The following is a 13,406-nucleotide window of genomic DNA, read 5'->3' on the forward strand; positions in this document are numbered from 1 at the left end:
CCCTGCCCTGCAGGAGGGGCTGGAAGGGGTCCCAAGGCAGCAGCACAAGGATCCCCTGCCCTGCAGGAGGGCTGGAAGGGGTCCCAAGGCAGCAGCACAAGGATCCCCTGCCCTGCAGGAGGGGCTGGAAGGGGTCCCAAGGCAGCAGCACAAGGATCCCCTGCCCTGCAGGAGGGCTGGAAGGGGTCCCAAGGCAGCAGCACAAGGATTCCCTGCCCTGCAGGAGGGCTGGAAGGGGTCCCAAGGCAGCAGCACAAGGATCCCCTGCCCTGCAGGAGGGGCTGGAAGGGGTCCCAAGGCAGCATGGCCCCAGCCTGGCTCAGCAGTGCAGCCCTGAGCTGCAGCACAGCAGGGAGGGTGGAGCAGGCCTGTGCCTGCCTCCCTGATCCAGGCCCTCACTCCAGCACTGCCTATTTGTATCAGCCTGTGGAAAAATCCCCGGAGTCCTTGCACAGTCAGTATTCAGCAGGCTGAAACTAATCCAGAGCTCTTGGCAACTTGATATTTCTCAGTGAATCCCTGCCAGTAAATTCTGCTAAATCCCAGCGCTGGGGAAGAGAGGAGCTCTCCAGGCAGACGTTTGGTAGGTCTCTGGCTTGACTCAACACTATAAAGACTAGATTTACAGGGCACAATGAAGTGGTCTGACTGCAAGGCTAACAGAAAACCCAAAGGCATATTTTTCATTCACAACCTTTTTTTAAGGTACTTTCTGCCCACAGTCCTCAATGCTGAGGCTTTGCCTACTCAAAGAGGCTTTGTGGGAATTCATCTGCAAGCCTGGGGAGGATTGAAAGCCCACCTGTGTTTGGTTTCCCTTAGAAAAACCAAGCTGCATTTGTGGGACCAGATTCAGTCCTGGTGTTGGTGCTTCTGTATCGTTGCAGGAAGGTGTTTCAGAACTGTTGTCCTAGGAACATCTTTTTAATATCATTTTGCAGGTACTTTTTATGGTCCCTATTGGACTCTCAGTGGGAGTTATTTCCGCCTTCCAGATCCCAGCTTTCTGCAACAACAGTAACTTAGTGGCAGTGTTTCTTCTGCTGTTACTGTTCGGGTAAGTGTGGGGCTTAGTTATTTAAATATCACTGCTCAGGGTAAGGCACTGGATTTTGCAGGCTGCTGGAGACTGAGATCCAGGGGGGACATGTGGGCTTTTCTCTTCAACACGCACTCCACAAACACGGACTAAGTTGCTCCTTCCACGGGCAGGGAGGTAAATCCCAAAGCTGGGGAAGAGAGCTGTTGTTGTGCCTGCTTTATTCAAAGCAAACACTACTTGAGGATATGGAAGTATTCAAGGTCCCAGCAACAGCTCTAGCTGTAAGCAAATGCTTCCTGACCTATTGCAAAGTTCAAGAGCATTTTAATATCAGAGAGCAAAATAAACAGCAGTAGCACAATTCAGGAAAACTTCAACAAACTCCCCCGGCTTTGAATCCTCCAGGCCCAGTCTCTTTGTTTTCAGGTGGGGTTCTGTGTTCAAAGTATGTATCATAAACCTTTTCTCCAAATTCTAACAGACACAAAGGCATTTTTCTTTTCTTTAAGCTCTGTAATGTGGAAATGTAGTTACATGCCAAAACAGAGCTGTTATGTTATGTTATGTTCCAACCCTGGAAGTGTTCAAAGCCGAGTTGGACAGGGCTTGGAGCAACCTGACCTAATGGAAGGTGTCCCTGTCCATGGCAGGGGGTGGAATGGGATGGGCTTTAAGCTCTCTTCCAGCCATACCATCCAACGATTCTGTGTTGTCTGATGTCTTCAGTGGTTTGTTTTCAAAGTAGCTCTTTGAGTTACCATGGTTTTCTCTGCACTGTTGGTATGTATAGATATGCATCATTTTCCTGGATGTACCTGCTGGCTGGATTTTTCAAGGAAACAGGGATGGCCTTCATTGTTTACGTCTGTGTTAACTTGTTCTTCGGCATCAACACCATTATCACTCACTCGGTTGTGTTCCTGCTCTCCCAGGAAAAGGCCACAGACCAGGTAGGAGCCCCACTAATACTGACCCTGTGGTGACACAGCAGGAGGCTTCTTGTGGGCTTGGTGGCTTTGATCAGGTCCATAGCAGCTGGACACAGTCACAGGATTTCACAGGGTTCCCTACAGACAGGACATGAGTCACGTATGGAGCTTGCTTGTCTGTAAATCTGCACCCCCAGCAAAGAAGGAAACAGTGGTGGCAGAGGGGAGAACATGAAAAGAGAGGGAGAAAACTGAGGACCCTCTTTATAACCACCCTGGTGATGGAAGATGAAGGGCAGGAGGTGGGTCGAGATGTTTGATAGAAAGTTGTTGATGCACACTTCAAACCATTGCTGAGTTCTCGCAGCACGAACTGTGGGGAGTGACAGCTGAATGTCACTGCCCTGAGTCTGACATGTGCTGCAGTAAGCCCAGCACCAGCTGTCTGTCATCCAGGTCTGTAATGCAGCCATCTTCTCCCTGCAAGGATGACAACCCAGAGACAGTGATGATTCCCTAAAGTAAAGCCTTCTCTTAAACTGAGATCTCCCTGGGAATGGCTGGGATTAAATGCACGCCTTACACTTAGATTTCTTTTTTTATGGAGGGCAATTACAATAGCTGGGTTGCATTTTTCTCTGTATCTGGACAGAGTTTGTTCAGCAGCCCCTTGGGTTTTAGGGATATGCAATTATGATCACCTTTCATCCCTCTGTACCCCAGTGGCAGGGAGTCAGTTTCTTTCCATGCTAATTTAGTGCCTCTCCAGTTTGCTTTGTGCACTAATCCTTTCTTCTGCTAGAAATGCACCAGAGTTCTTTACTGTGAGACTGTGCACTGGGCTGTTCTGCTGTGAACTAGCTGGAAAAGCCCTTCCATGTCTAGAAAAGCCAAATCTTGTGTTTTATGGAGTTGTTTGTCCAAGGAGAAGAGACAGGACAGTGCTCCAGGGGAGCAGGCCGTGCTGGACAGATTTGGGGGGCACAGTGGCAGAACTCAGCTCTGGCACATGGGTAGGTTCTGGGTGCTGGAGCAGCATCCTGGGAGCAGCATCCTGGGAGCTGGCTGCTGTTTACTATGGGTGATCACAACCTCAGAGCTGCCTGTTGACTTTTATGACCTTGTGCCTGTGAAACGAGCTGTCTCCAGAGCTCTTTGCTCTCAATTTATCTCTGCTCTGAGACACAGGCAAATCCCAATGTAATTGTTACACTTCAGTCCCACAGTAAAACCTTTGAATTTATTCCGTGAATAAAAGTAGTGACTGACTGTGCTGCTCTTTGTTTTTTTCCAGGGTTTGCGTGATCTTGCTGAAAATTTAAGGCATGTGTTCCTTCTGTTCCCACAATTTTGCTTTGGCTATGGCTTGATCGAACTGTCACAGGATCAGGCACTGCTGGGCTTCTTAAAAGCGTATGGAGTGGATTACCCTGACAAAACCTTTGAGCTGGACAAGACCACGTCCAAGCTGTTGGCCATGTTCATCCAGGGCACCGTGTTCTTTGCCATTCGTCTCACAGTTCACGACAGGATGATTCAGAGAGTCTGGAACAACGTACTGGAGTAAGTAACATCTGGAGCCTCGCAGGGGAAGCAGCCCCAGCCACAGCTCCGTGGTTGCATTCCGGGCTCCTGCACCATCATTGTCAATTATGAAGCCCATCAATTTCCAGGACAATTTGTGAATATGGAGTGAGTTTTCTCTGGCAGGAGTCCCAGTAATTAGAGTATTAACTAACAGAGGTGTAGTTTATGGAGTCCCCTGGCAGTCGGTGCTGGCTGGGACTGCAGCCCGGGGCTCAGGGTTTGGTGGGCGGGTGCTCAGCTGTTGGTGGGGGGCAGTCATTCCACTGGCAACCTCTGTTTGGCTCTCCCCATCTCCTCTGCCCTGGCTGCACACAGAGAGGAGTGAGAACATTCCTGTCACCTGCGTTAGGAGCGTGTCCACAAGGCAGGACCTGCTCCAGCCCAGAATATTTGCTGAAAAAGAGGGAAAAACAATAGGCAGGAAGAGACCCCTGGGTGGAGCAGATACCAGGAGAGAATAGAAACTGTATATCTGAGTATTTTGTGCATGCCCTGGGGTCTCACAGAAGGCTCCCTGGGATCTATCCCAGCTGCTGGCTGTTGCTGGAGGGTAAGTCCCTCTCTGCCCTCCCCCAGGTTCCTGTTTGACAGAGTCCATGGCAAAGCCTCCCTTCTGCCACCCGCCACCACAGAGGACGGGGATGTCCAGGCAGAGAGGAGCCGGGTGGAGTCTGGCAAAGCTGACTTCGACGTGGTGCAGCTCCAGAACCTCACCAAGATCTACCACCTCCCTCACAAACGCATCACAGCAGTGAAAAATATCAGCCTTGGGATCCCTGCTGGGGAGGTGAGCCAGGGGAGAAGGCTGTGGGCACCTTCCAGTCTCATTGTCATCTTCTGTAGTGGTTTGTTCTGCTCTGGCCTCTTCCTTCCTTTGCCCCATTTATTCATTCTTGTGGTTACAGCAGTGGCAAGAGGCTCCTGGTAGATTTGGGACACCAACTGACAGTTTGAAGGCCCTAGAAAGAGGGAAGGTGGATGGGAATTGATGGAGCTGTATTCAGAGCAAAATGTCTGCGTGCTCTGTTTGTACAGTGCAGTCTTGGGGGGGGGGGTCACTGGGGTTCACCAGGTGGTGAATGAAGACAGCAGAATGTGTCCAGCTGAAATTATTCACCTGAATTGCATGGGAGATGGTGAGTCAGGCTTATCTGCTTGTGTTTCCCATCAGGGGAAGACAAGTCACTTCAGCTGAAAACACATTTTCATGAATCAGGACCTAAAATTAACTCCAAAGAAAAAAACATTCTTTGGTCATGTCAGTGCAGTTGCCTCCCTGAGAAGTGAAAAGACAGGAGTAAACAGAGCACCTCTGAGATCCAGAGGAAACTGGATACCAGATTCTACCTCGTGCTGTGCACCTGACTTGTGGGGAAGCTTGGAATTAATCCTTGGCACCTGGTTTATTGTCATTGCCTGGATCCCACTGAGATGAAATGATGTAGGGTGCTGGGCAGGACAGCATCCTCATGTGGAGACTGGTGCTGGTCTTTATGGCAGAGGATTTTTTCTAAGCCAGGACTGGCATTGAGGTCTCTGACTTCTGGCAAAATTCACCCTGATGCTGGTGGGATTTAGGGCACCATTCCCCACCTGTCAGCAGAAGCTGTGGCCCTGATCTGCAGACTGTGCACAGATTCTGTCCCTGTATGGACCAAGGTGGGGAAGAGCCTTGGATTTCTGTGCATCTGCAGTGGGCCCAGCACAGGAGGACTCTCATGTCAGCTGATCTGTACTAATGAGAGCAAAATAACAATTTTAATTAAATAATAATATAAAATTATCAGCACAATGGTGATGGCTGATGCAACACACAACTGCCTATCTCCAACCTTAGCAATAAAATGTGGATTTTTACCATGAGATACTGGAACTGCACTACAGGGAGCCAGTTCTTCCTCTTACTAATGGAGTGCTTTAGTGACCTTATGGGACAAAAACCTTGTGTTGCATTAAGGCTTTACCAGTGCCAGCCCAAACCTCACTCAGCCCACTCCCATGAGCAGCTCTGTCCCTGCCAAGGGGAGGCTTTGCACAAATGAGCCGATGGGGATTTGGCCTGAGCTCCTGCAGGAATGTACCTCACAGTAAAAGGAATGACTCTACTGGAGGCACATCCTTGATTCTTCACCATATTAAACAAATGGTCCTAATATAAGCTGGAGTATATTGCACCATAAACAACCTCCATTATAACACTGGGATGTGCTGAGTTCCTCTGGCCATTCATCTTGCTCAAGGGGCTGGACAAAGCTGGGACAAGGTGCACTGAGCACCCATCTCAGAGGAATATTTCTGCATTACAAGTACAGCACTCTTTCATTCTGACTTTTCTTTCCCAGTGCTTTGGCTTGCTTGGTGTGAATGGAGCTGGAAAGACAACAATCTTTAAGATGCTGACAGGGGACATCGGAGCATCCAGCGGAAGGCTGCGGGTGCAGGATCATTCTGGGTATGATGGATGTGATTTCCGGGGAAGCAAATCAACCTGAGAAAAGTTTTTAAGGCTGGGTGGCAAAGGAGAAGAAATGTAAAAGTCTGAAATAAAACATTCAAGCCAGAGCAAAAATAAACAAGGTGGGGAATTTGTCCTTTGAAGGTGGCATGGTTGCTTCCTAGGCGGTTGCATTTTGCTCCTGGATCTCTGCTGTTCTCAGAGGTGTTTCTTCCACTTCAGTCCATTGCAAATGGAATCAGGCTCAGATCCTCAGCAGTGTGATCCCACTTCTGAGCTAGACCTGGAGACCAGTAGGGCTCACCTCAAAGCTTTCTTTAACAGGTGTAGGCTTGGTGGCAGCTGTGCCATCTGAGGTGCTGGCAGTAACTGGAGAGCTACATACTGGACACACAGCCTCTGCAGAACTGGGGGTCTGAAAGCTGGAGCTCTGCAGATCCACTGCATTTTCCTTCAAGGGTTGGGGAAGGGGATAGGAAATAGGAGAAAGGGATTTTCTCCCTCCTGTTGATTCCAGGGTGCAATTCAGTGTCTCTACACTGATGTGCCAACTTCCTTACACAGGTCCTTGAATGACATCAGTGAGGCCCACTGGTCACTCTTTGGCTACTGTCCTCAAGAAGATGCCTTGGATGACCTGCTGACAGTGGAAGAGCACATGTATTACTATGCTCGGCTGCACGGCATCCCAGAGGGGGACATCAAGGGAGTGAGTAACAAGGGCTTGGCTTGCATCCTTTTTGTAATTTGGAGCCTTTAAATGAGTCTTTCAATAGATAGATATGTGGTAATCCATGGCTGGACATGTTGTGGAAGCACAACTCTTGCTCCCTAGGTTGTACTCCAGCTCCTCCACCGGCTGAACCTGATGGCCTACAAGGACAGAGTCACCTCTATGTGCAGTTATGGCACCAACAGGAAACTGTCAACTGCTCTGGCTCTCATTGGGAATCCATCCATTCTGCTGCTGGTGAGAAATGGGGGCCTTGGTGGGGGAAGAGGAGCAGGTCTTTGGGCTGGCAGGAGAACTTGTCTCACAAAACCTCCTCAGGCATAGCTTACAGGACACTCCCCACATGCCCGTGCTTGGCCTGACAACAGAAACCATCACAGGAAAGTTTAGGTTCCAGCAAACACTCATATTTTCTTTAAGGGCATAAGAGAGTGGCAAGTCTTTCAGTTTCTCTGATAGCATCTTCCAGAGGTCAAAAATAGACCCTTTATTTGCCAATTAAACTCTCCTAGTTCCCAGCTCTATCTTGTTTTTTATCTCTATCAACTAACCTGCACAGCCTTGCAAGAAAAGCAGCATCTAAGGCTCCAAAACTGTAGGAGAGCAAAAGGGCCACTTCCCTCAGGATTAGAACATAACTGCTTTTCTAGGTTTGGCTTCCTGTCTTGTCTTTCACTTTGAATTTCCAGTTCTTCCATGGGCTTACACCATTGCTAAAACATACCTTTTTGTGAAGTTTTCCCACTTGCTATGATGCCTCAGGTTTTAACTTTTATATTTTTCAAATCCTGTACTGCCTGGTGTGTAACTCTGAAGTTTCTTGTAGCCTGTTAACTTCTGCTCTCTCAAATAACAAAGCCTCTCTGGGCCTGCTCTTCAAGGACCCAGACCATCCTAGGCCCAAGAAGTATAAACCAAAAAGCCACTAAAGGGGGGCAAGCTGAGGGGAATTACATTATTAAACTGAAGCTTTAATTAGAGAATTTATGCTGATATGCAAAGGAACCAAACTTACAAAAGTGTGAAGAACTCATGACCTGTTGTCCATCTTGGGGTCCCTCTTGGCAGTAGCCTCTGGCTCCCCAGGGGGTACCTTTGAAGGCCTTTCAAATAAATACCTGCCTTTTTTCCCTTATTCTGGTCTAGCCTCTGTATTTAGGAGGCCTCTCAAGGCATCAGCTGTGTATTGAAGGTGTGCAGAGCTCTGTGAGCAGGGTTCCCAATATTAAGCTGGATACCTAGTGGACATAAATTTCCCTTGTGCCAACTTGTGTCAAGCCCAGCACTGCTGCCTTTATTTCTGACCACCTGCTGGTGCTCCAGCTGCTTTTGTGAGATAAAAAATCTCAATAAAAAGAGGAGGAGGTGGGGGAATTCCCTCTCTACTAACTGCTGCCTGAGCCCAGGCTTGTTTACTTTTTAAGTGCAAATTTCCAATCAGTCCTGTCTTTCCCAATAGGATGAACCGAGCTCTGGAATGGACCCGAATGCCAAACGCCACCTTTGGAAAATCATCAGCGAGGAAGTGCAGAACAAATGCTCAGTGATACTCACGTCTCACAGGTAGGGCTGGGCTGGCTCTGCCTCCTATTTTGGGGTCAGCAGAGGTGGGGAGAGCCCATCCCTCACACTCCCCACTGGTCCTTGCACAGTTTCAGGGCACCGAGCTGTGACAGGTTTGGGGGTTTGTTGTGGCTGAATGTGGCGTCCACAGAGACCCACACCACTTTAGGGAAGATCAGTGATGTTCTCCCGTTACTTAACTATTTTTTATACCTTCTCAATGGCTTATTAGAGTTTCTGGGTTGGTTTTGTAGCATGGAGGAGTGTGAAGCCCTCTGTACCAGGCTGGCCATCATGGTGAACGGGAGTTTCCAGTGCATTGGCTCTCTGCAGCACATCAAGAGCAGGTCAGTAAAATGAACCTATTTCACTTTTACTGAACAGCCTCTGGAGTTACTGACCTACAGCTTTGAGTGCTCAGAACATGAGACCTGTGTCACCAAAACAATGACTTTTCCTGGTTTATGTCCCTTATTCACCACTGAAATTCTGTGTTAACTACTGCACTTTCTACTCCCTCACAGCCTGTCTTCCCAGAATGTGTCCCCCAAAGTAATCTGTTCACTGCTACAAATGAGAAATACATATTAGGGTTGAGCTTTGGTTCTGTTAGTTATAACAATAGCTCGGCTTCTTATTAAGTTTCACTCCAGGTTAACAACCCTGACCCCATTCAAGCTGCACCATGCCTGGATTAGATTTCCCCAAGGAGCCTGTGCATCACTCGCAAAGGAGTTTCTTCATCAGATTTTCTCTTTTCTACAGTGCTAATGGTGATTTTCTTTTTCCCCTAGATTTGGAAGAGGATTCACTGTGAAGATGCACTTAAACAGCAGCACGGTTTGCACTGAGACGCTGACAGAGTTCATGAAGTCACACTTCCCAAATACATGCCTGAAGGTAAGCAGGGCAAATGCTTTCAGGAGAGGCTTTCAAAATCCCTTCAAAGTGACCAAGAAAATCTCTGCAAGGTGGACATCTTATAACATGCTGTGCCCACAGACCTGAGCTCTCAGAGTCACACTTGTCACTGCCTTCAGCTACACTGTCCGAGGGCTGGAGCACTCCCGTTCCTTGGTGGCTGAAGTAACATCAGCCAAAAAGCTGCAGTGGCCCTGCAAGGCAGCTGTTAGGTGACCCCCTGCCCTGGGAATGCCCTTCCCACTGAAGGCTGGAATGCATGGAGACCCACTTCAGGTTCAGTGGGAATGAGATGCTTCCAGTGCTTCCAGTAACTGAGTAATTGTAAAACCAGAGTAACTGAGTCACATATCCCCTCCATTGTCTGTAACCCAATCTCTGCATGAATCAAAACTGCACACTTGGAGCTGGAAAATGCTATGGCCACCCTGGAGCTTCCAGCCTTGCAGTTTAGTTGTCCTCACCCAGTCACAAACCCCCACAAGAACTCCCAGTGGGGAAACACTACCAGACAGTACCATTCAGAAGACACCACAGCCCCTGCTCCTTCATCCTCCCATGGTCCAGCTGTGGGATCTGTTGGCTCTTGGCTTTCCCCCACCACTCCTGTCCCCACAGGATCGGCATTTCAACATGGTGGAGTACCACGTCCCGGTCTCTGCGGGAGGGGTAGCGAATATATTTGATCTCCTGGAAGGCAGCAAAGCAGCCTTCAACATCAGGCACTTCTCTGTGAGTCAGACAACGTTGGAGGAGGTAAGGAATTAAAATGTGAGGCCATTCATTTAAAACTGCTAACGGGAGCAGACTGATGGTTGCACATAATGGACTGCTGCACACAATAGACTACAGTTTGAAAGGGATTTCCATCTATATTCCTCCTGGGGGTACTTTATCAGTGCTGCTGCCTCCAGGTACCTCTGCTGGTGCTAGGGAAACACACCGAGAAAGCTGCCTGGAGCATAAAGGATCTGTTCTTCCCTCTGTCACTGCTGATTTCAGCAGCCTCGTGGGTGTGGGTGAAGGGCAGGGCTATGAATCACCCCCAAGTCCAGGGCTAGGATTTCCACCAGTACTGAAAATATGCTCAATTTCACTTTTTGGGTTGGAAGTTCATTTAGCATTACTCCAAACTTAGCTTTGGGGTTCATTCCATTTTCCCTTGGAAGAATGTTCCCACTGGCAACAAAATCTTGTAGGGAGCACATCAGCTGAAGGGATTGCCACAAGGACTATCCAGAAGAAATCACCCTGTTCAGCATCAGCACCTGGAATATTAGGTTGGTCCCAGAGAGAGGAGCAGAGCTGCAGCCCTGTAGTGCTATGGATTGTGACACAGCAGTCTGGGAGGGGAGTTCCTCAGTGCTGTTTCAATAAGGGGCAGTGGTTGTGAGAGAAACAGGCGGGCAAAGCTCAAGAAGCCCCAGCTCAGGTTTTGTGGGAGGACAGCTCAGATTTTTGAATATGCAAATATGATTGCAGGGAGTGTTCTGGTAAGAATCCTTTCTGTATTCATTAGCTGCTGTTGAAAGGAAGGCTGTTACATGTGATTTTATACACCTCTCTCTACACTCTGCAGTTGTGCGTGCACAGATGTCAATTACACAGAGACAGATGGGTTTATGAAGTAATAACAGGACTGTATTACAGTGGGATCGAAATGAGTCACTGCATGGGCATTGCCTCGCTGGTGCCTCGGGAACCTGAGCTGCAGGACAATTAGGTTCCGTGCAGGAATGTCTGCCTTCGGGTCCCGGGTGTCGATTCCGCAGGACAGGAGTGCACATCCATTTATTTACATTAGCCCATAGAAGCCCAACAATTTGCAATTCTCAAATTCAGCGTGAATCCATCCCTGAGTGCGCTCTCCAGACTCACAGTCAAATGAACAGCCATGCCTTTTTCATATTCATCCATATCATAAATTATTTATGCTGTCACATACTGAGTGTTTCCTTTAAACTTCTAGGTTTTCATCAACTTTGCTAAAGATCAAGCAGATCCCGATGGCACGGATGCAGGCCCTGATGTGACGCTGGACAGCTCTGACACAAGCAGCCAAGCTAGCACCATAAGCTCCATCTATTGAAGGGATCCACCCACACAGGATCATAGAATCTGGGGAAAAGACCTGACAGCCCCTCCAACCCTGTTTTCAATGATTTTAGGGTGATGGGGATAAGCAGTCCCATTTTCTTAAAGTGTTTTGTTTTTTGATATGCACTTAATTTGTCACTAGGAACATGGTAGGTGTTTGAGACTGGCACTTGGTTACAAATCAGATTGGTCTTTCCACTGGTTCTTTTCCCCCCCCAGTTCTTGTTTTATGATCACTGTAATAGCTGTGAGGATTTAGATAACATCACCTGCTGCTCGTGGCCGTTTGTTTACAGCAGATATGGCTGTGCTGGAGCAGAGGAGCTGTGGGCAGTGCAGGGTGTTTGACCACAAAGCAGCCCCCGGCTGCAGAGGAAAAGCCACGCTCCACTTCCTGCTCAGCAAGACTTCCTGGGTGACTGAGTGAAAGTGGCTCAGTTTTGACAGGCTCCCCCCTGGGGAGATGGGGCTGGTGGCCTTGCCCCTCCTCACAGGGGGTTGTGAGGGAGTAGGTGTTCCATACTGACAGTCGCAAAGGCCACTGCTGGGGGCCACCTTTGGTAACGACATAGAGCTTATCTGGTTATGTCAGGACAAATATAACTATTTTAAATGTTAGTGCTTCCAGTGGTTTTGGTTTGTTCCTGTAGCTTATTCCAGCTCTGTGTAACTCCTCGAGTGAGTCCTCTGGTCCCAGGCAGTTCCTGGCTCCTGGTACCCAGTGGAAGATGATTCCCCCACGAGCCCCTTTCTCCTTCTGGCTGGAGTTCAGGGCTGCTCGGGTATAGCCGAGGAGTGGTACAGGGCATGCTCTGACAAGAAGAAGCTCTTTGCTTCCTAAGATTGTATTTCCCTGAGCACAGCAGAAGCAAGGAGCATCTCCCTTGCTCATAAACCCTCCATCTCCAGCAGCTCTGCCTCTTTGTGTCCTCTGCAGTAACCTTCCTCCTCAACCCCACATGCTGGCTGCCCCCGTGACTCCGGAGCTGTGTTTTCCCACATAACAAGGCATCATTAGCTCCTGCTTCAAAGACTCTGCCTGCTGGCTTTAAAGGAGTGCTCTGCCCACCTCTGAGAGCAGCCCCCAGCAGCTGAGTTCAGCACACCACCACACACATCCTGCTCTCCTCCCCCAGAATGATTAATAGATAGAATAGTTTAATATGATTCTTTATTATATGTATCAGCATAAGGGCCCAAAGACTCGGGTTTGGGTCAGGGCACTGATGTACATTCAAGCACAAAATGAACTTAAACTCTGAGCTCAATAAACTTGCTGTTGCTGGTAAAAGAGATTGCAGATAAAGCCTTACCTTGTGAGACCTGGGGTGGCCCATACAACGTGCCTGGGTTCACCTACACAATTCCAGCCAGGTGGTTTCTTTTTCCCTTTTTTTTTTTTTTTTTGCCTTCTCACAAAACTAATTTGAGTCAAAGGAGCCTTTGATGAAAGCTTCAACGACACATCTTTCTTACCCGGATCATGAGTTTGACTAGGTCAGCTCCTATGTGATGCCCAGGTTCGCTGAGAAAATCGTGCAAGGAATAGGTACTTTGTGAAATCCCAAACACCCTTGATATTCAGTGGGATACTGAAGTTCAAAGTTTAGCTGCTGCAAGGAGGTCACATCCTCTCCTCGGTGTTGGTGTAAACTTCTTACTGATAGCAGGAGGAGTTTTATTATGGATTGAAAGTATTATTGAGCTTTGAATTATGCCTCAACCTGCTGACTGTAATTAAAACTGGGGTTCAGCTTCTTTCCAGAATGCATTTGACACCTGCAGTTTATAAGTAACTGAAAAAGCTGCCCAGACAGCCATTGTAGCTTCTATTATTATGTCTCCAGCTCTGCAAAAGCTCTTTTTTCTCATTTTCATTGCACATCTTACACAGATCACAGTATAAAATTAAGCTTTTCTCTAATGGAGGGCTTGTGCTCCCTGCAAAGGACTCGGAGCATGAATGCCAATGATTTAAATGCAGCCTTGTAATACCAATCAGAGTATTATTTTATTATGTCGATGGCTTTGCAACTGCCAGTGAAAGATGGATCTCCAGACTCTGTCCAGATGTACTTT

At 48.2% G+C, this 13,406-nt stretch overlaps 1 protein-coding gene across 1 annotated transcript in view; it reads left to right on the forward strand.

The window, feature by feature from the left end:
* ABCA12 (ATP binding cassette subfamily A member 12) overlaps positions 1–13,085 on the forward strand; it is a 51,998-nt gene extending 38,913 nt beyond the window's left edge. The window contains exons 34-45 of the mRNA XM_017747130.1: positions 942–1,057; positions 1,833–1,992; positions 3,266–3,534; positions 4,135–4,345; positions 5,901–6,010; positions 6,578–6,722; positions 6,849–6,983; positions 8,206–8,309; positions 8,564–8,656; positions 9,104–9,209; positions 9,849–9,986; positions 11,200–13,085. Coding sequence (XP_017602619.1) covers positions 942–1,057; positions 1,833–1,992; positions 3,266–3,534; positions 4,135–4,345; positions 5,901–6,010; positions 6,578–6,722; positions 6,849–6,983; positions 8,206–8,309; positions 8,564–8,656; positions 9,104–9,209; positions 9,849–9,986; positions 11,200–11,319 — 1,707 coding nt within the window. The 3' untranslated portion in view covers positions 11,320–13,085. The remainder of the gene's footprint in view (positions 1–941; positions 1,058–1,832; positions 1,993–3,265; positions 3,535–4,134; positions 4,346–5,900; positions 6,011–6,577; positions 6,723–6,848; positions 6,984–8,205; positions 8,310–8,563; positions 8,657–9,103; positions 9,210–9,848; positions 9,987–11,199) is intronic.
* The last annotated feature ends 321 nt before the right edge of the window (positions 13,086–13,406 follow it).

The sequence above is a fragment of the Corvus brachyrhynchos genome, unplaced genomic scaffold (assembly GCF_000691975.1).
Source record: "Corvus brachyrhynchos isolate BGI_N302 unplaced genomic scaffold, ASM69197v1 scaffold671, whole genome shotgun sequence".
Classification (NCBI taxonomy): domain Eukaryota; kingdom Metazoa; phylum Chordata; class Aves; order Passeriformes; family Corvidae; genus Corvus; species Corvus brachyrhynchos.